Source organism: Elephas maximus, chromosome 25 (assembly GCF_024166365.1).
Source record: "Elephas maximus indicus isolate mEleMax1 chromosome 25, mEleMax1 primary haplotype, whole genome shotgun sequence".
Lineage (NCBI taxonomy): Eukaryota > Metazoa > Chordata > Mammalia > Proboscidea > Elephantidae > Elephas > Elephas maximus.
The window spans coordinates 37,876,200-37,899,152 of NC_064843.1; the positions used below are offsets into that span (position 1 = coordinate 37,876,200).

The 22,953-nt window shown below is 45.8% G+C and overlaps 1 protein-coding gene across 4 annotated transcripts in view; it reads right to left on the bottom strand.

Moving 5' to 3' along the window:
* HM13 (histocompatibility minor 13) overlaps window positions 1-4,997 on the bottom strand; it is a 51,870-nt gene extending 46,873 nt beyond the window's left edge. For all 4 annotated transcript variants that reach the window (XR_007515448.1, XR_007515450.1, XR_007515449.1 and 1 more), the window contains exon 1: window positions 4,718-4,997. Coding sequence is in view for 1 of the 4 variants with exons in the window: in XM_049869783.1 (XP_049725740.1) it covers window positions 4,718-4,900 (183 nt within the window). In the remaining 3 variants the exon portion in view is untranslated. The remainder of the gene's footprint in view (window positions 1-4,717) is intronic.
* Window positions 4,998-22,953: the final 17,956 nt, after the last annotated feature.

Genomic DNA, 22,953 nt, shown 5'->3' on the forward strand with positions numbered 1-22,953 from the left:
ATATTCAGTTATCAGGGTGGAAGCAAAAGCAGTCAGGGAAGACAGATGCCTAGCTTCAAGCCACTGGCTCAGCTTAAGCTCTGGGAGTCCTGCTTCCAGACCATGCCCTAGAAATGATGTGCAATTTACAAATCCTCCTGTGAACTCTGTCGCCCCAGCTGGAGACCCCAGGGTCTCCTCCCCTCATCACCATATTCACTCACTCAACTCTCCATGATTCTGCTTCATAAACTTCTTGAGCCCCTCTCCCTGGGTCCTTTGCCCCCTACCCCCCCGCCCGCCACGTCTGCACCAGCCTCCCTGCTGTTCTCCTACTGGCCTATCACCTACCCTTCAGGGAGCCCTTCTAAAGCCTATACCTGATGGCATCTCACGCCTGCTTAAATACGTCTGGAGAATGGACTACTACGTGGCTGGTAAACAAGAACCGAGGTCTTCGCTGGTGAGAGTGTAAATGGATACAACCTCTATGGTGGGGAGTTTGGTAAAATTTATCTAAATCCAAAATGCACATAGCCTTTGACCCAGCAAATCTAGTTCACGGAATTTACCCTACAAATACAGACAAGTGTGAAATAACAAGTGTGTAAGGACATTAGTTTCAGCATAGTCTGTGGTAGCAAAAAACTGAAACAGCCTCAATGACCGGTGGAGGACTCCAAAGCAGCGATTCTTCAACCCGAGCACACACCTCGGGGGCTTGTTAAAACGCACATTGCTGGGCCCACCCCCAGAGTTTCGGATTCAGAGTTCGCGTTTCTAACAAGCTCCCCGGTGACACTGCCGCGGCTGCTGCCCAGGGACACACTTTGAGAACCACCGCTGGAAACAAAGAAGGGGGTGGGGGATAGCATACAGCTGTTGCAAAGGACACGAAAACTCGGCATGTACTAATGTGACCCGCTCTCCGACACTTAAGTGAAAAGGCAAGGTGCAAAAAAGGATGGATATATAACAAAACAAAGAGTTCTGTAACAAAAAAGCGGGAAAGCACACGCTTAATTATTTCAGTGGTGCAAACAGTTAACGCACTTGGCTGCTAAGTGAAAGGATGGAAGTTTGAGTCCACCCAGAGGCGCCTTGGAAAAGGCCTAGTGATCTGCTTTAGAAAAATCCAGCCAGTGGAAACCCTGTGGAGCACAGTTCTACTTTGACACACACGGGGTTGCCACGAGTCACTGCTGACTTGACGCCAACTGGGATTTATTTGTATAACAGGCACTGAATCTCTCTAGATGCAGATCTGAAAAAGAGGGAACAGGGGCTGCCTCTGGGGACGGCAAGTGGGCAGCTGGGGCGGGTGGGAGGCTATCACTGCGCACCTTTGTGCCTTCTGAATTCTGCACCGTGGGCATGTGTTGCCTACCCTCCCTGCCACCGAAGAATGAGGGAGATCTATAGGTACCAACACAGAAAAATGACCAAGATTTATTGTTAAAGGGGGAAAAATCACACTGCAGAGCCATGTATGTACTATATAAGCCCACGTGTATAGATATATATGCTCTTACAACAGTAGAAAGTGCACGCGTATATAAACTTTTACAAAAATAGAAGTACGTACGTATACGTACACAGGCAGATATGTAGTTTGTATATAGAAACAAACTGCGGAAGGTTACACAACAAACACAAATTGGGTTACTTCTAATGAGTAGTGCTGAAGCTTTTCCTTTACATGTCTGCATTATTCAATTTTTACAAGGGTATCTTTGTAATTACAAAGGTTAACTGTGGCCTTGCTGTCAGGATTCTGCTCCTTAGAAAGGCCCTAGGCTCCTGAGCATCTCCTTGTCTCTGACATCCAAGCCCCTGTACTGGGCTCATGTCACACTACTCCTGGACACTCCTTGGGGTCCCATGCCTCCCTCTCTTCCTGTTCTGCTTGCTGAGGTCTCACCCATCCCTGCAGAGACAATTGCTGCCTCCTCCAGGAGTGTATCAGTATTCAGCCTAGTTGGCTGGTCACTTGTCTGTTTCTCCTTGGTGACTGTGAGCTCTGGGAGGGCAGGTCTCGGCCTTTTTTGTCCCTGCACCGCTGGTACCCAGCCCGGAGCTGGCACAGAGCAGGCATCCAGTCCTGTTGGCTGAGTGGTTCCTTTGAGTTACAGGCCAAGGGACTCTATACCAACTTGACAGGTAGCTATGGCTCGGGCAGGGATTCAGTGAACAAGATAGTTTCCTCTACTCTCCCCGAGATACTGAGAGATGTAGGTCTCTGGCAGGAAAGGCACTGCTCTAAGGCTGCTTCTCTCAAGGCTATTTCTTCCCAAGGTACTTCTGGATGTTCCACCTTCTCCTCCTCATGATTTCACCCCTTCCCCCCACAAGCGGCCTGTTAGGGATGTGTGGCTTCTTGGTCCCAGGAAGAATTCTGCCCCCACATGCTCCTTCTCAGTTTGTGGTCTAATAATATTGGGAAATCTCCAGAACCCCACATTAACTTTTCCCTTTCCTTGCCAAATGACCAAGGAAATTTGAGAGCAGAAAGAGTCATTTGGCCTGTCCTTTCCCTAGGCCAAAATGCCACTGTGTGGGTCTTTAGAGGTACCTGGTATCAAGGACAGAGCCCTGGACTAGGCACACTTGGTTCTGCTCCTACCTGGCAGTGTGATCTCAGAAGTTATTTGACTCAGTTTCTTCTGCTATATAATGGGGACAACAGAACTGGCTCTGCCTACCACACTCAGTGGTACAAGCATCAAAAAGGATGATAAAGTGCTTTGTTAAGTTTAAAGTGAGCATCATGGTTACTGGTGGGGGAGGCTACTGAGAGTACATAACATTGTGCGCAGCCTTCCAACCCTGCCAGGAAACATGTGGGGAATTATTTGGGCCTACAGTGGATCTAAAGCTCTCGTCTATCATACCCTCTGTTCCAGCGACACCAGGCCTTCCACTAGCTCCTGATCTGCCTTGCATCTTCTTGCCTCCACAACTCTGCTTACTGGTTTCCTCTACTTCAAGGTCAAGCTTACCTCCAACACAAAGCCTCCTGCTTTGCCCAGATGTGCAATCCTGCTCCCTCAACTCCAAGCACGACTTGTACTACTTATATTATCACAGATCTAGTTATTCCTCCCTCATCCAGACCCCTGAATTCCTAGGTGACAGGGCTCTGGTACATTTGTCTTCACAGAAACATTCCCCCAGCAAAGACAATAGTAGGTGTTTAGGGGATTCTGCTGTCTGGAAGGTGTTTTCTGAAGAGATTCCTAACGCATGTGCAGAAGGTGCCAAAGAGAGTTAGTTCTGACAGCCACTCTGATCAAGCTACCCTTGCCTTATGCCATGCTGCCCATCACCTCTTCTGTGCTGGTCTATTTCAGAACTTCTCCCTGCTGGAAGTGTCTCCCTACAGGCATGGTAGGGAGGCTTAAGGTCACTTGAACCCTACTTAGAAGGGGCAGAATAGAAAGGAGAACAGGGTCACCTCTGACCCTAAGCCCCGCCTAACTACTCTTCTTTGCTTCTGACCATCGAGCAAGCCAGCAGCAAGTCCTCTGCTCTTGGGGAAGGATGGAGGCAGGCCTTGGTCATTGCTCAAACTAAGTACTGTTTTGAGAACCCGGGCTTGAAGAGTTTTAAAAGTGGCAGCTGTTTTGTGGGCCTGTCCTCTTTGCGTGAGACAGCTTCCGCTTGGGTCTGCAGGTCTGGGTGGGGGAGGAGCAGTGGGGAAGAGAAGGTGCCAGGAAGTGGGAAGCCACTGGTGCAATGGGTACAGAGACCTTCATATAGGGCAGAAGCAGAGGAGGCAAAGGGTGGAGGTGCTGAAGTCTTCTTAGGTGTCCAATGGGACAGACGACGAGGAAGGCCAGAGATGGGGTCTGGCCCAGTCTCACAGGAGAGGTCAACAGCAGCTAGGCCTAATTTAGCAAAGGGATTTTCTTAGATGGGATGGGGAGAAGAATCACTCGGAGGCAAAGTCAGGGGCTTGGGTAGTAACAGCGTTTGGGCTCAGGCTGGGACAAGATGCAGGTCCAAGATTGGGTAGTAACTGGAGAGAGAAACCAGCAGAAAAAGGGGTTTATGCCTGGTTAAAAAGAGGCACAAAGGTGTCAGGTTCTGAGGGGCTGGCTGACTGGAACTGGTTCCAGAAGGTGTTGTGAAAACCTGGGAGACAGCTGCGGCTATATCCCTGGGTTAATTTAATTTTTTTGAGGCAAAGATAAGTGCCTGATGTGAGGGTTCTGGGACAGCACACACCAGGTCAGCTACACAGAAGTCACAGTTTCAGCTGGGTCTGGATGTCAGAGCTGGCCCTGCGGTGGAGCGAGGCAGCGTTCCTAACTGAGGGATGACAAGGGATTGTACCATTCAGGAGCTCAATGGGGCCAGTGCCTCATCAGTTACAGATCCGGGACCCAGAGTCCGGGATGGGGCAGGTCTGGCTGGGTCCAGGAAGTTTAGAATCCCGAATCCCAGTGTGAGGGTCAGCTGACAGTGATGCCAGCCACGGGCATGGAGCACGGAGAAAGAGGTGGATTTGGGTCCGGGCGGGGAAGATGTCAGTTCGGGGGTTGGTGCCCAGATGCTAGGGATCAAAATTCAACCCGGGATGCGGACCCGGGAGGGTGAGCCGATGATGATCAATGCCGGGAACGGCCAGTGTTCGGGGAGGAGAGGTGCCTGTCCTGTCTACGGCGGGCAGGGGGAGGGTCCATGTCAGCCCCGGGATGATGGGTGGGAAGCCGCCCAGTTTTGCCGCTGACCCTACCTTGCCGTGTGCGCAGCGCACTGAGCGCAGGGCGCCGAAGAAGATGGGCAGCAGCGCCATGAGCAGGAGGCTGCCATAGGCCAGCGCGATGCCCTCAGGCGTGGACGGCGGCCTCGTCGTGCCGTTGGTCGGGCTGCCTGCCTCGGCGCTGCCGTTATGCGGGTCGGGGAGGGCTGAGTCCATGGCGAGGGTTTGCTCAGGGTACGACTCCAGCTACGGGACCTGGAACACAGACGCAAAGCAGGAAACAGGCGCTGCAGGGAAAGCCACGTTCCCCTAAAGAAACAGGAAGTGACGTAAACATCGCCGGCCCGTGCTGCGCAGGCGTCCACGCACTCACACGCGCGCGCGCACGCCTACGTTACCCCGCCCACTCGCCCCCTAGTGGCGGCGGAGGGGTGGGGCGCGGCTGGCTGCTAAGCAACCAGCTAAAACCAAAACCAAAACCAAAACCAAAACCAAAACCGTTGTGGTGGAATGCTTTTGACTGATGGCCACTCCAGGTGTTGCAGAGTGGAACTGCCGCTATAAGGTTTTCAAGGCTGTGACCTTTTGGAAGCAGGTCTCCAGGCTTTCTTCCGAGGTACTTCTGGGTGGGCTCAAGCTGCCGACCTTTTGGTTTGTAGTTAGCAATTAACTATTTGCCCCCCCGGGGACTCCTAAACAACCTGCTAGTGGTAGAGAAAGGAACAGTGGAACACTGCCGCGGGTATCTGCCTGGAGGGAGACCTGAGGGCCCAATCCCCAAGACCCCGTCAGCATCCTTCATCCCAGGCTGCCTTCCTTGCTTCTAAGGAGCATTCTGGCTTTATTTCTTCCAAGACAGATTCGTTCGTTCTGTTGGCAGTCCATGGCATATTCAATATTCTTCGCCAACACCGTAATTCAAAGGCATCAATTCTTCCCTGGTCTTCCTTATTCATTGTCCAGCTTTCCATGCATATGAGGTGTTTGAAAATATCATGGCTTCGGTCAGGCACACCTTAGTCCTCAAAGTGACATCTTTGCTTTTGAACACTTAAAGACGTCTTTTGCAGCAGATTTGCCCAATGCAATGTGTCTTTTGATTTCTTGACTGCTGCTTCCATGGGTGTTGATTGTGGATCCAAGTAAAATGAAATCCTTCACAACTTCAATCTTTTCTCGGTTCATTGTGATGTTGCTTATTGGTACAGTTGTGAGGATTTTTGTTTTATGTTGATGTGTAATCCATACTGAAGGCTGTAGTTTTTGATCTTCATGTAAGTGCTTCAAGTCCTCTTCACTTTCAGCAAGCAAGGCTGTGTCATCTGCATATTGCAGATTGTTAATGAGTCTTTCTGCAATCCTGATGCCGTGTTTTTCTTCATATAGTCCAGCTTCTCTGTTTATTTGCTCAGCGTACAGATTGAATAGGCATGGTGAGAAGATACAACCCTGATGCACACCTTTCCTGACTTTAAACCATGCAGTATCCACTTGGTCTGTTCGAACAACTGCCTTTTGATCTATGTACAGGTTCCTCATGAGCACAATTGAGTGTTCTGGAATTTCCATTCTTCCCAATGTTATCCATAATTTGTTATGATTCACACAGTTGAATGCCTTTACATAGTCAATAAAACACAGGTAAACATCTTTGTGGTATTCTTTGCTTTCAGCCAAGATCCATCTGACATCAGCTATGATATTCCTTGATCCACATCCTCTTCTGAATATGGCTTGAACTTCTGGCGGTTCCCTGTTGATGTACTGCTGCAACTGCTTTTGAATGATCTCCAGCAAAATTTTACTTGTGTGTGGTGTTAATGATATTGTTTGATAATTTCCGCATTCGGTTTAGTCACCTTTCTTTAGAATGAGCACAAATGCGGCTCTCTTCCAGTTGATTGACCAGGTAGCTGTCTTCTAAATTCCTTGGCATAGAAGAGTGAGCACTTCCAGTGCTGTTGAAACATGTCAATTGGTATTCTGTCAATTCCTGGAGCCTTGTTTTTTGCCAACGTCTTCAGTGCTGCTTGGACTTCTCCCTTCAATACTATCGGTTCTTGATCATATGCTACCTCCTGAAATGGTTGAACGTCAACTAGTTCTTTTGGTACAGTGACTCTGTGTATTCCTTCCATCTGCTTTTGATGTTTCCTGTGTCATTCAATATTTTGCCCATAGAATCCTTCAAAATTACAACTCCAGGCTTGAATTTTTTCTTCAGTTCTTCCAGCTTGAGAAATGCCAAGTGTGTTCTTGCCTGTTGGTTTTCCAACTCCAGGTCTTTGCACATTTCGTTATAATATTTTACTTTGTCTTCTCGAGCTGCCCTTTGAAATCTTCTATTCAGTTCTTTTACTTCCTCATTTTTTCCATTCGCTTTAGCTACTCTGTGTTCGAGAGCAAGTTTCAGAGTCTCTTCTGAAGTTCATTTTGGTCTTTTCTTTCTTTCCCATCTTTTTAATGACCTTTTGCTTTCTTCATGGATGATGTTCTTTATGGCTTCCCACAGCTTATCTGGTCTTCAGTCATTAGTGTTCAGTGCATCAAATCTGTTCTTCAGATGGTCTCTAAATTCAGGTGGGAATACTCAAGGTCATATTTTGGCTGTCCTGGACTTGTTTTAATTTCCTTCAGCTTCAACTTGAACTTGCATATGAGCAATTGATGATCTGTTCCACAGTCGTTCCCTGGTTGTGTTATGACTGATGATATTGAGCTTTTCCATCATCTCTTTCCACAGATGTAGTTGATTTGATTCCTGTGTTTTCCATCTGGCAAGGTCCATATGTATAGTCACCGTTTACATAGTTGAAAAAAGGTGTTTGCAGTGAAGAAGCTGTTGGCCCGATTAGGGCCCATGCCCTGGAGCAGTCAAGCCAATGAAAGGTATTCCAAGTCAGAAAGAGAAAGTTTACTAGGAGGTGAGACCAACAGGAAGCCTGACAGCAACGTTGTCTGTCTTCATGGAGTCCTGAAAGATAATTTCTGCATCAGAGCTTATATATCATTTTTGCAAGGGTTAAATAGTGTCTTCAGGCAGGTAGCCCACAGATGGTCAGATGAGTATACATCACAAGACGATTACAAGAAACTCTTTATTAGACTAAAGATATGCATCCCAGACATCTGGACTCTAACTGAGATAAGGAACAAGAAAAAAAGAAGGTTACAGATCGAAAGTGCCAGGCAGCCTTCCTAGCTACTGCCTTGCAGGGTGAAGGCCATCCCCCAAGAGATCAAAGAAAAGGAGGGAGATCAAGGCAGCAGGAGCCAAGAAGGCCCCACACCCCTTTGTAAAGAGACCAGCGGAACTGGTGTAATAAAAAAAGGACACTGAGAGTGTACAAAATACCAAGCAAAAAGAACTTATAGGCTACTTAGAGTATCATTATGGCATTAGTTATGTCAACCTCTCAATTGCCCGTTTTGAAAAGGAGAAAACATGGTTCAGTGTATTAGGGTCACAAAGTTGTTGGTCTTGCAAAAGTCTTATCATGTGATCTCCAGCGTCATTTCTATCACCAAGGCCATATTTTCCAACTACCGATCTGTCTTCGTTGCTTCCAACTTTTGAATTCCAATCACCAGTAATTATCAATGCATCTTGATTGCATGTTTGATCAATTTCAGACTGTAGAAGTTGGTAAAATCTTCAATTTCCTCATCTTTGGCATTAGTGGTTGGTGCATAAATTTGAATAATACTTGTATTAATTGGTCGTCTTGTAGGTGTATGGATATTATCCTATCCCTGACAGCATTGTACTTCAGGATGGATCTTGAAATGTTCTTCTTATTGATGAATGCGATGCCGTTCCTCTTGAATTTGTCATTATAGTAGTGCATTTGATTGTCTAATTCAAAATGGCCAATACCAGTCCATTTCAGCTCACAAATACCTAGATATCAATCTTTTTTTAAAATAATTTTTATTGTGCCTTAAGTGAAAGTTTACAAATCAAGTCAGTCTGTCACATATCAGCTTATATACACCTGATTCCATACTCCCACTTACTCTCCCCCTAATGAGTCAGCCCGCTCCCTCCTTCCAGTCTCTCCTTTTGTGACGGTTTTGCCAGTTTCTAACCCTCCCATCTCCCCTCCAGACAGGAGATGCCAACACAGTCTCAAGTGTCTACCTGATACAAGTAGCTCACTCTTCATCAGCATCTCTCTCCAACCCGTTGCCCAGTCCCTTCCATGTCTGATGAGTTGTCTTCGGGAATGGTTCCTGTCCTGGACCAACAGAAGGTTTGGGGACCATGACCACCGGGATTCTTCTAGTCTCAGTCAGACCATTAAGTCTGATCTTTTTATGAGAATTTGGGGTCTGCATCCCACTGTTCTTCTGCTCCCTCAGGGGTTCTCTGTTGTGTCCCTGTCAGGGCAGTCATCAGTTGTGGCCGGGCACCATCTAGTTCTTCTGGTCTCAGGATGATGTAAGTCTCTGGTTCATGTGGCCCTTTCTGTCTTTTGGGCTCATAGTTATCGCGTGACCTTGGTGTTCTTCATTTTCCTTTGATCCAGGTGGGTTGAGACCTATTGATGCATCTTAGATGACCGCTTGTTAGCATTTAAGACCCCAGATGCCACACTTCAAAGTGGGATGCAGAATGTTTTCATAATAGAGTTTATTTTGCCAATTGACTTAGAAGTCCCCTTAAGCCATAGTCTCTAAACCCCCGCCCTTGCTCCGCTGACCTTCAAAGCATTCAGTTTATCCTGGAAACTTCTTTGCTTTTGGTCCGGTCCAGTTGTAGGATATCAATCTTTATGCATTCTATTTCATTTTCGATGACTTCCAATTTTCCTAGATTCATACTTCATAAATTCCGTGTTCTGATTATTAATGTATTTTGCAGCTGTTTCTTCTCATTTTGAGTTGTGCCACATCAGCAAATTAAGGTCCTGAAAGCTTGTCTTCATCCACATCATTAAGGTCGACTCTACTTTGAGGAGACAGCTCTTCCCCAGTCGTATTTTGAGTGCCTTCCAACCTGAGAGGCTCATCTTCCGGCACTATATCAGACAGCGTTCTGCTGCTATTCATGAAGTTTTCACTGGCCAGTTTTTTCAGAAGTAGACTACCAGGTCCTTCTTCCTCATCTGTCTTAGTCTGGAAGCTCTGCTGAAATCTGTCTACCAAACTTGACCCTGCTGGTACTTGAAATACCAGTGGCAAAGCTTCCAGTATCACAGCAACATGCAAGCCACCACAGTATGACAAACTAACAGATATGTGTCTAAATAATAATTTAGTCTATTTATAAAAGAATGTCTGTATTAAGTATTATACTCTTAAAAAATACCATCTAAATGTGATCAAATTGACAACAGGAACTTGAAAGGTTATATGAGAAGCTTAGGGGGGCAGTGAGTTTGTGTTAATGATGGTGAAATAGTTTGGAAAAGGTTGTCAAGAAAGGCGGCACAACTGGAAGAATATAATCAATGTCATTGAATTGTACATGTAGAAATTGTTGAAGTGGTATATGTTTTGTTGTGTATATTTTCACCAAAAAAAAAAAAAAAAAGAGTTCCAGGTAGAGAGACATGTACAAAGGCCCTAATATAGGGAAGGGCCTGATGGGCTAGGGGGACTGAAAGGTGATCAGTGTGTTTGGAGGGGGCTGATAGCACAAAGTGAGTTCAGATTGTTTGGCAATATTAATTCTGCCTGCTACGGGGAGAGATCAAGATGCATTGATAGTTACTGGCGATTGGAATGCGAAAGTTAGAAACAAAGAAGAAGGATCAGTAGTTGGAAAATATGGCCTTGGTGATAGAAACAATGCTGGAGATCGAATGATAGAATTTTGCAACACCAACAACTTCTTCATTGCAAATGACAACTATACACATGGACCTTGCCAGATGGAACACACAGAAATCAAATTGACTACATCTGTGGAAAGAGACAATGGAAAAGCTCAATATCATCAGTCAGAACAAGGCCGGGGGCCGACGGTGGAACAGACCATCAATTGCTCATATGCAAGTTCAAGCTGAAACTGAAGAAAATCAGAGCAAGTCCACGAGAGCCAAAATATGACCTTGAGTATATCCCACCTGAATTTAGAGACTATCTTGAGAAGAGATTTGATGCATTGAACACTAGTGACCGAAGACCAGACGAGTTGTGGAATGACATCAAGAACATCATCCATGAAGAAAGCAAGAGGTCACTGAAAAGACAGGAAGGAAAGAAGAGACACTGGACCAATGAGCAACATCATGATAAGCGGAGGAAAGATTGAAGTTGTCAAGGATTTCATTTTACTTGGATCCACAATCAACAATTATGGAAGCAGCGGTCAAGAAATCAAAAGACACATTGCATTGGGCAAATCTGCTGCAAAGGATGTCTTTAAAGTGTTGAAGAGCAAAGATGTCACCTTAAAGACTAAGGTGCGCCTGACCCAAGCCATGGTATTTTCAATCACATCATATGCATGTGAAAGCTGGACAAAGAATAAGGAACACCAAAGAAGAGTTGATGCCTTTGAATTGTGGTGTTGGCAAAGAATATTGAATATACCATGGACTGCCAGAAGAACAAATAAATCTGTCTTGGAAGAAGTGCATCCAGAATGCTCCTTAGAGGCAAGGATGGCGGGACTGCGTCTTACATACTTTGGACATGTTGTCAGGAGGGATCAGTCCCTGGAGAAGGACATCATGTTTGGCAGAGTACAGGGTCAGCAGAAAAGAAGAAGACCCTCAATGAGGTGGTTTGACACAGTGGCTGCAACAATGGGCTCAAGCATAACAATGATTGTAAAGATGGCTCAGGACCGGGCAGTGGTGGTTCGTTCTGTTGTGCATGGGGTCGCTATGAGTCGGAAGTGACTTGGTGGCACTTAACAACAAGAACATTCATGAAGAAACATCAGACAAATTCAGGCCGTGGTACAGTCTACAAAGCAACAAGCCTGGACTCTTTGGAAATGTCAGTGCCATTTAAGACACACACACACACACACACACACACACGCACACGCCATGGGGATTATTCTAGATGAAAGGAGACTGAGGAGAAGTGAAAATCTACCCAATGTAACGTGTCATCCTTGACTGGATCCTGGATCAAAATTTTTTTAAAAAAAGAAGAAAATTTTCAGAAAAGTGGAGGAAATTTGCATAGGAATTTTTCATAAGATAATAGTATTGAATCAATGTAGGATGTTTTGGGTATGATATAACGCTGTGGGGCTGTAGAACCTTGCTGTTTAAGGTGTGGTGCCCAGACTAGCATCAGCATCATCACCTGGGAGCCTGTAAGTAATCTAGAATGTCAGGCTTCACCCCAGTTAGTATCTGTCATACCCTGATGTCCCAGAAATTAGGTCTGCATGTGAGAGTCACCAGCAGATCAGTTGTTAGGAGCCCACTTGACCCCATGTTCTTGATTTCAATGAGAGAATGGGCGGGAAAGCAGTACAACTCTTTATAAATGTTTATGTTCCTTTTATCTGCTGGAGTCACAGGGCCTTTGAGTACAGGAATGAATAAATATATTGTTCCATCCACCTGACCTCCTTTTACTCACCCCACAACCCTAGTTAACCCCTACTCATCCCCCAGAACTCAAGTCAAATATCATTTTCTCAGGGAATGAGTGAATGAACCCAAAAGAGCCTCAGGTAACTCTTTCACATTTAGCAAGGTGGTTCTGGCAGTAGGGCTTTACTAAAAGCAAAGAAACATGGAGAAACACTTTCTATGCCCCCTAACTCCTTGCATCAGTCTAGAATCCTCATTTGGGTAAATCGTTCTGGAGGCCAAAACTGCTCATATAAAGAGATATGTGCTTCTAGCCCTGCCTAATACGTTGTTTTGAGCTCCATGATCCTAGCGAAATTCTTACGCAGGCCCATCAGGGGACATGTTCAAGCATTTTCCTACATTTTTTTTTTTTTGGAGAGGGGGAGAGCTGGAAGCTAGAGCAAACCTAGTTTTGTGTCTCTCAGGAATGGATAGATAAAACGTGCTGAATGTACACTATGGGCTTCTAGGCAGCAACCGGAACCAATGACCCAGATGCCTGCTCAGTTAGGTTGACACTGCATCCTGGTTTGGACAGGACCATCATGGTTTATGCCTTTTGTCCGGGCCTAATTCCTAATAAAAGGAGCCCTGGTGGCATAGTGGTTAAAGTACTTGGCTGCTAAGTGAAAGTCAGTGGTTTGAACTCATCAGCCACTCAGAGAGAAAGATGTGTCAGTCTGCTTCTGTAAAGATGTGTCAGTCTGCTTCTGTAAAGATTTACAGCCTTGGAAACCCTATGGAGCAGTTCTGCTCTGTCCTACAGGGCCCCCATGAGTCAGAATTGACTCGACGGCAATGGGTTTGGGTTTGGGTTTGGTTGTTGGTGCAATAGTTAAGCACTTTGCTGCTAACGGAAAAGTTGGTGCTTCACACCCACTCAGCAGCTCCTAGGGAGGAAGACCTGGTGATCTGTTTCCATAAAGACTACAGTCTGGAAAATCCATGGGGCAGTTCTGCTGTGTCGCATGGGGTCGTTAGGAGTTGAAATCGGCTCTACTGCACCTAATAACAACAGTTCTTAACAGAGCCCTTTTCACTCTCGAAAGTGTACCTCTTTGGAAGATCGACTGCAGGGTCACTGTCTTAGGTTAGGTTCCCTAAATGCAGAGCCTGAGATGGGGATTCTTGTTCAAGTGATTTTGGGAGGGCGTGTTCCTAGGAGAAAGGGGATGAGGGAAGACAGGAGATAGAGGCTTGCGTCAGCCTGAGCCCACGGGGAGCTCTGGAGCATGCACTGTGTCACCCTGAGGCAAGTGGTCCAGACTTTTGTATCCCTGTGTCTGTCAGTCATTGGCCACGGTCTAGGGTGTAGAAGGTGAGGGGTAGTCTTCTTGGCTGGTTGGACTACAGGCAACTCTTTAGAGAAGCAGACAGCTGTGAATGGTTTTCAGCCAATACTTACAACCACTGGGGTGATGGGGGGCACTATGTCTGGTAAGGGGGATCTGGGCGGGGTGCCGACAGTATCCATCCCCCTAACTCATCAACAAGTATCCAACCAAACCAAACCCTTTTGCCATTGAGTCGATTCTGACTCAAAGCGACCCTGTAGGACAGAGTGGAACTGCCCCATAGAGTTTCCAAGGAGCACCTGCTGGATTCGAACTGCTGACCTTTTGGCTAGCAGCCGTAGCACTTAACCACTATGCCACCAGGGTTTCCTCAACATGTATAGATCTTCAAAACTCAGAGCTGAGCACAGTGAAAAAAGTGCAATGTGATTTATGCAAATTAGAAGTATGTATCACGTAGCAACATTACAGATGTAAAAATGTGATTTACATATTAAAGAATAAGTACCAACTTACTAGAGAATAAGTATTCATTCTGTTGTACATAGGTCACTGTGCATTGGAACCGATTTGACGGCACCTAACAACAACAACATCAAGCATATTAGAATGCTTGCCTATAGAGGGATAAGAAAGGGAGTGGGAACTAAAACAAACATAACGAACATATTGTTAGCCGCTGTTGTTTCAGTGACTCCATGCACAACAGAAAAAATGTTTATGATCCTGCAACATCATGATTACTGGTATGCTCTAGTCCATCGTTATGGCCACTGTGTATTTTGAGTGCCTTTCATACTAGGGGGATCATCTTTGAACACTATGTTGGACAATCTTCTGTTGTGATCCAACTTAAGATTGCCAGGCCTTTCTTTCTAGTCTGTCTTTAGTCTGGAAGCTCTGCTGAAACCTGTCTACCATGAGTGACCCTACTGGTATTTGAAACACCGGTGGCATAGCTTCCAGCATCATAGCAACACGAAAACCACCACAGTACAACAAGCTGACAGATGGGTGCTGGGTTATAGAATGGGCATATTTTCAACTTTACTAGATATTGTTAAATTGCTTGCCAAATTGGTATACATATTCTACATCTGTGCCGTCCAATAAGGAACCCTGGTGGCGCAACAGTTAGGCAATCGGCTGCTAATTGAGAAGGTGGCGTTCAACCCCGACAGTGGCTGCAGGGGGGATCTGCTCTCATAAAGATTGTTGTTCAGTGCAGTCGGCTTGGTTCCAACTCACAGGAACCCCGTGTACGACAGACTGAAACTCTGCCTGTGCCATCCTCACAGTCGTTGCTGTGGTTGAGCCCCTTGTTGCAGCCACTTTGTCAATCCATCTAGTTGAGGGTCTTCTTTTTCGCTGACCCTCTACTTTATCAAGCATGATGTCGTTCTCCAGGGACTGGTCCCTCCTGATAACTTGTCCAAAATAAGTGAGTCGAAGTCTTGCCATCCTTGCTTCTAAGGAACTTTCTGGCTGTACTTCCTCCAAGACAGGTTTGTTCGTTCTTTTGGCAGTCCACGGAGTAGTCAATATTCTTCACCAACATCATGATTCAAATATATCAGTTCTTCTCCAGCCGTCCTTATCCATTGTCCAGCTTTTGCATGCATATAAGGCGATTCAGAATACCATGACTTGGGTCAGGTGCACCTTAGGCCTCAAAGTGATATCTTTGCTTTTGAACACTTTAACGAGGTCTTTTGCAGCAGATTTGTCCAATGCAACGCATCTTTTGATTTCTTGACTGCTGCTTCCGTGGGTGTTGATTGTGGATCCAAGTAAAATGAAATCCTTGACAACGTCAATATTTTCTCTGTTTATCATGATGTCATTTGTCGGTTTAGTTATGAAGATTCTTGTTTCTTTATGTTAAGGTGTTTACTCATGTTGAAGGCTGTATAGTCTTTGATCTTCCTGAGTAAGTGCTTCAAGTACTCTTCACTTTCAGCAAGCAAGGTTGGGCCAACAGCATATCACAGGTTGTTAAGGAGTCTGCCTCTAACCCTGATGCCACGTTCTTCCTATAGTCTGGCTTCTTGGATTATTTGCTCAGTATACAGATTGAATAAATCTGGTGAAGGGATACAACCCTGATGAACACTTTTTTTTTTATTGTACTTTAGATGAAGGTTTACAGAACAAACTATCTTCACATTTAACGATTAGTATACATATTGTTTCGTGACATTGGTTGCCTACCCCATGACATGTCAACACCGTCTCCTTCTCTACCTTGTGTTCCCTATTACCAGCTTTCTTGTCCCGTTCTACCTTCTTGTCCTTGCCTATGGGCTGGTGTGCCCATTTAGTCTTGTTTTGTTTTACGGGTCTGTCTAATCTTTGGCTGAAGTGACGCACATTTTTTTTCTGATTTTAAACTACGCAATACCACTTGTTATGTCCGAACAACTGCCTCTTAGTCTATGTACAGGTTCTGCAGGAGCACAATTAACTGTTCTGGAATTTCACACTTCCATAAAGAAAAAAAAATCAAAATCCACTTGACAGCACCTGACAACAACAACATATTGATTGCAAGTTGAAATGATAATATTTTGGGTATATTGGGTTAAGAATATATTATTAAAATTAATTTCCACTTGTTTTGACTTTTTAATTGTGGCTGCTGGAGAATTTAAAATTACGTAGGTGGCTCACATCATGTTTCTATATTATACAACTCTGGTCCAGATATTTATTCTTTTTTTGTTCTATGGCACAGATATGTCCCTCTAGGAAGACCCTCAATGAGATGGATTGACACAGTGGCTTCAACAATGGGCTCAAGCATAACAATGATGGTGAGGGTGGTGCAGGACTGGGCAGTGTTTCGTTTTGCTGTGCATAGGGTCGCTATGAGTCAGACTCGACTAGGGCACCTAACAACAACAACAGGTGGCTCTGCAGAAGGCCTGGCAGTTTGCTTCTGTAAAGATTACAACCAAGAAAACCCTACGAAGCAGTTCTACTCCATAACACACGGGGTCACGATGAGTCAGGGGTCAACTCGATAGCAACAATAAGCTATCATTTGCCGTTTAACTTTCTTGATAGTAACTATGTTATGAAGAACTTTCAGATTAAATTTATCAACATTTTTCCTTTTTGGGTCTTTCCTACTCACATTAAAAAAAAGTTGTTGTTATTTGCTGTCAAGTCGATTCTGACTCCTAGTGACCCCGTGTGACAGAGCAGAACGACCCATCGGGTTTCCTAAGCTGTAGTCTTTATGGAAGGAGACTGCCACATCTTTCTCTCACCGATCGGCTCGTGGGTTTGAACTGCCGACCTTTCAGTTAGCAGTCAAGCACTTAACCATTGCGACATCAGGGCTCCTTATGTGTGTATATAAATGCATAGGTTTACATATATTATATATATAATATTTTTATTATGGCAAAATAAACATAACATAAAATTGACCATTTTAGCCATCTTAAAGGGTACATTTTAGTGGCATTTGATACATTCACAATGTGCAGCCATCCACCAGCTAGTTCCATCTTCCAAAACCAAAAACCAAACCCACTGCTGTTGAGTCGATTCCAACTCCTAGTGACCCTGTAGGACAGAGTAGAACTGCCCCATAGGATTTCCAAGGAGTGCCTGGTGGATTCGAACTGCTGACATTTTGGTTAGCAGCCGCAGTACTTAACCACTATGCCACCAGGGTTTCCCCCCTTGCAGTAGTGTCCTACTTTTACCAGCAGAGGGTAGCCTATACCAGTTAACAGACTTAACCCAGACGGTGTGGCTGTGTCCAGATGGGCCCCCAGGACACCGGCTATGGGATGGTCACTGCCTGGTTTATGGAAAAGCAGCTGTCCTGCTCTGGGACTCAAACCTGACCTTTGACTCTGAGGCAGATTCCAGCCACAGAAATCTGGGACCGTCCAAGGCTGCCGCCTTATCCAGGCCACATCATCTCTTCTGGGGTATTTCCACAGCTTCCTAATTGGTCTCCTAGATTTCTCTCCACATCACACCGTTTGCAGTCCTCCAGTGGCTCCCTGTTGCCCTCAAGGCAATTTCATGCTCCTCCCCACGGTGTTTGAGGCCCTGCATGCACTGCCCCTGCCTAGTCATCCAGCTCATTCATTACCACACCCCTCCTTTGCTTCAGGCTCTTTTCTGCCACAGGACCTTTGCATCAGCTCTCCCTCCAGCCTGGTCTTGTCTTTCTCTGCTTTTTGTTAACCTAGCTCCTTCTCACAGGCCTCAGCTTAAATGTCACTTTCTTTGACCACCCTCCCTATTCTTTATCTCAATCATCTTTTAGTAATCTAAGGTACACAGAGGCTAAATAATTTGCCCCAGGTCACACAGCTTGGTTTGCAGCTAATAAAAAAACATTTTTTGAAGGAATGGGTGAGTGATAGAGTTCCTGGAATGTACCGTCCTCCAGGCTTCCCTCATCCTACGCGGCTGTAAACCATAGCATTGGAACTGCTGTCACCTCTGGCCTCTCCATGTAGCTGACTTCCTCTCCATCCCCGGCACTGTGCCCTGCACTTCCACACTCTAAACTACTCACAGGTTCCCAGATCCTTTTCAGAAACCCTGCTTTTGCTCCTGCCCTTCCCTGTGCCTGGAACATTCTTCCAATCCTGAAACTCCCTTATCCTGAAAGGAGCTACGGGGTGGGCCAGTTCCTCAAACCCCTCCTCCCCCCGCCCCTGCCTTGTTTAGAAATAATAGAACGCCAGATTTCATCTGGTCTCTAGCAGCCTTATGGTAGGGGTAGAGGAGGGGGTTGTAGACCAGTATCCTCATCTCTCTGTTGGGGATACTGAGTCCCAGAGAGGATAAGGGACTTGATAAGAGTCAAACAAGGGGTCAGATTCAGAGCTGGGCTAGAATCCAGGTCTCCAGTCTCCCAGCCCAGGGCTCTTTCTACAATGCGGCAGCTCTGTTTGGCATTTCTCAGTTGACAGGGCCAAAAATCCAGTTCTGACTCATGGCGACCCCAAGTATGTCAGAGAAGAACTCTGCTCCACAGGGTTTTCGATGACTGATTTTTTGGAAGTAGATTGCCAGGCCTTTCTTCTGAGGTGCCTCTGGGTAGACTTGAACTTTCAACCTTTTGTTTAGCAGCCAAATTCATGAACTGTTTGTATTACCCAGGAGCTCCAGACAGGGCCTAATCACCCAAAAAGAGCTCCTGTGGGTAGTGTCTGAAACTCTAGCGCTGGAGATCACTTCCTTTCGGGGGGCCGTAAGTGGTGTTGAAAAGGTTTTGGTCTTCAGGGAGCCCTGCTAGTAATGAAAACTGCTGCAGTGAGTCATGTGCTAAGCTTTTGTCAGCTGGTTCCCAGGAAGATGAGCTTGCTGACAGGCTGCCCGGGGTGAGATGGCGTGGGAAGGAGATCCTGGCCGAGGGCTGGAGGAATGTGGGAAGCAGCAAGGCAGGCAGAAAAAAGGGGGTGGAAAGGAGATGACAGCCATGGAAAAGGCAGGGCTGCGGTGAGAGCCTTAGGCTGGGGACTCAGGAAGCTTGGCCTCGCTGCCCATTTGCTGTGTGATGCTGGGCAAGTTTCTTTCCTATTCTGAGCTCTGGTCTGGGTCAGACTTGCTTCTAGGCTTGGGTGTCAGGAAGTTAGTGCCCCAGGTGGTGGTTGCCATGACAACTATCTCTGCAGAGATAGTAACCTTGGGACTGTTGCCATGAATACGGTTACTAGATACAAGAACCCAGTTATTGGCTATCATTGTTCTGCCTTGAGGCAGGTTCCTCCCTTTCACCTCCTTCTATCACCTGCTGAAGTTCAGTGATAGTGGGTAAGATAAATTGACACCCAGGGAGGTGTCAGGAGTCAGAGACCTGTGTTCTAGAGGTGCCTTCTCTTTCTCTGACAGGCTGTGTGACGTTGGGCAAGTCTGTGCTCCTCTCTGGGCCTTAGTTTCCTCATCTGTAAAATGAAGAGGTCACATGAGGCCCTGTTACCTCTAAACTTCTACCAATTTCCCTTTAAATGGGAGACACAACTTTAAGCCAAAGGGCTGTCTCTAGGGATAATAGGAAAGTATTAACAACTGTTACGATCACCACTGACCAATTAGAACAGCCCTGGATGGCCCTGCTATGGCAGGTGTCACTCCTTTAGTGGCTGTAATTGGGGAGATCTGTTGGGGGGTCCACAGTGGCCATTATACTTGGGGGTACTACTTGGAGGGCACTCAGGGCGGGTTAAAAAAACCCACTGCTGTTGAGTTATTAACAATCAATAGGAATATATCTAAATATCTTAACAACTGGTATGGCTATTCCTTTGCATACTGGCTGAGCACCAGCTTTGGTTGTATTTAAAATGGTGAAATTACAGGCACTGTTAGTAGCAGTTGGAGCCCTAGTGGCGCAGCGGTTAAAGTGATCGACTGCTACGTAAAGGTTGGCGGTTTGAAATCACAGCGGCTCCGCGGGAGAAAGATGTGACAGTCTGCTTCTGTAGAGATTTACAGCCTTGGAAACCCTGTGGGGTCGCTATGAGTTGGAATTGACTTGACAACAGTGGGTTTGGGGTTTTATTTGGTGAGTAGCAAGGAGGGATTTTCTGGGCAGAAGGGCTGCTGATTGAAGCTGACATCTCTCAAGCCCAGCCCTGGTCAGGACCTCTGAGTGTAGGATTAGTCCTCCTTCCTGACCACCACACCTCCCTGAGTCAGCTGTGCAGAGTCCCCAGAGAGCAGAGTTTGCCAGAGTCTCCATTCCAGGAGTGGCTGATGCCCAGACAAGTGGGCAGGCACAGCAGGAGCTGGTGGAGCCCAAGGAGGAAGCAGGGAGGCTGGGGATGCCTGCTCCTCCTCTCCCAGGAGACCAGGCCCTGGGCCCATGCCAGCCCCTCAGCCTCGGGGTCAGCCCCCCTCCTCCAGGCTCAGTAGTGCCCCCTCCCCTTGCTTCTCCCAGCAGGACTCCACAAACAGTTTCTCTGGATGGACGTGCTGCTGCCTCCTCCCTGCACACTTTCCATTCCCAGCCCTGAGCCTCAGCCACAGTTCTCAGGAAAATTGGCTGAAAGAGACATTTTCCATGCTCTTGACTCCTCTGCTGGTGACTGTCCCTGCCTCCACTCTCCCCAGCGTCTTCTCCAGCTGGTCACCCCAAACCTGGAAGGAGGGGAAATATTTGGTTAACTGGTTGCTGCTCACTCACTGTTTAATTTTATGTAAGTTATTTCAGCTCCCTGGGCCTCAGTTTCCTAATCTGTGAAATGAGTTAGCTAGCTTGAGAAGCAGGCTCTGGAGTCAGACATTCCTGGCTTAATCCTTAATTCTACTGGTTATTAACTGTTTGACTTTGGACAAGGTAATTAACATCTTGCAACCTCAGTTTTCCTCATCTATAAAATGGGTATTATCTCTTACTGTTGTGAGGATTAATGAAATAACATGAGAAAAGGACTTAATCCAATGCCCTGCACATGCCAAGTTCTCAGTGAATTGTTGTTGTTGTGTGCCATCGAGTCGATTCCAACTCATAGTGACCCTACATGACACAGTGGAACAGCCCCATAGGATTTCCAAGGAGTGGCTGGTGGATTTGAATTGCTGACAACCTTTTGGTTAGCAGCCTGAGTTCTTAACTACTATCTCCACTATTATTTTTTATTAATAGTTATTAATATGTACTAGGTGCCAGGTACTGTGCTAGGTACTTTACACACTCTATTTCTAATCCTTATAACACTGCAAAGTGCTTGTCATCCCCTTCGTAAAGCTTCACAAGGTTCGAAAGCATCGAAAGGTTCACAAAGGTCAAGTGACTTGGCCAAGACCACACAGCTGGTAAGTGGCTGAGCTAGAGGGATTCGAACCCAGATCTGGCTGATTCCAGAGCTCCTGTTCTAACTAAGCCCCAGGTAACTGGAAGAAAACACCTCTCTACCCACAGGCAGAGAAAGAAGAATGGACTAGCCTAGGCTTAGAGTTTAATACAGCTCTTAAAAGCTGTCATTTTGGGCAGCTAGGGGGAGCAATCATTGAGAGGAAAATTGCTAAATTTTATTATAATCAGAGAAATGCGAAGTATGTAATGAGACACCTTCCTTCCCAACTCTCCCCCCAATAGAATGTCAAATGAGAAAAAGACTGGTAATGTCTAAGATGGGTCATGGTGAGGGGAATTGGATACTGTTGGTCTGAATATAAATGAAAACAGCCCTTTTGGAGGGCAATTTGACAGTGTCTGTCAAAAGGCATCTAAAATGCGCTTGCCCTTTGACTCAGTAAATTTGATTTTGGTGATTTTTCCTACATATGCACAAAGCTCTTTGGGTAAGAATATTATTCACTGCCACATTGTTAGTAAGGACAAAACATTCCCACTAACCTAAATGTCCTTCAATAGGTGAAATATACTATGCTACATCCATACTGAAGAAAATCAGAGCAAGTCCACAAGAGCCAAAATATGACCTTGAGTATATCCCACCTGAATTTAGAGACCATCTGAAGTATAGATTTGATGCATTGAACACTAGTGACAGCAGGCCAGACGACTTGTGGAATGACATCAAGGACATCATACATGAAGAAAGCAAGAGGTCGTTGAAAAGACAGGAAAGAAAGAAAAGACCAAGATGGATGTCAGAGGAGACCCTGAAACTTGCTCTCGAACATCGAGCAGCTAAAGCAAAAGGAAGAATTGGTGAAATGAGAGAACTGAACAGAAGATTTCAAAGGGCAGCTCGAGAAAACAAAGTAAAGTATTATAATGACATGTGCGAAGAGCTGGAAGTGGAAAACCAAGAGGGAAGAACACGCTCAGTGTTTCTCAAGCTGAAAGAACTGAACAAAAAATTCAAGCCTCGAGTTGCAGTAGTGAAGGATTCTATAGGGAAAATATTAAACGACGCAGGAAGCATCAAAAGAAGATGGAAGGAATACAGAGTCATTTTACCAAAAAGAATTAGTCAATGTTCAACCATTCCAAGAGGTGGCATATGATCAGGAACCGATGGTACTGAAGGAAGAAGTCCAAGCTGCTCTGAAGGCATTGGTGAAAAACAAGGCTTCAGGAATTGGTGGAATATCAATTGAGATGTTTCAACAAATAGATGCAGTGCTGGAGGTGCTCACTCATCTATGCCGAGGTATATGGAAGACAGCTTCCTGGCCAACTGACTGGAAGAGATCCATATTTATGCCTATTCCCAAGAAAGGTGATCCAACCAAATGTGGAAATTATACAACAATATCATTAATATCACATGCAAGCAAAATTTTGCTGAAGATCATTCAAAAACAGCTGCAGCAGGATATCGACAGGGAACTGCAAGAAATTCAGGCCGGTTTCAGAAGAGGACGTGGAACCAGGGATATCATTGCTGATATCAGATAGATCCTGGTTGAAAGCAGAGAATACCAGAAGGATGTTTACCTGTGTTTTATTGACTATGCAAGGGCATTTGACTGTGTG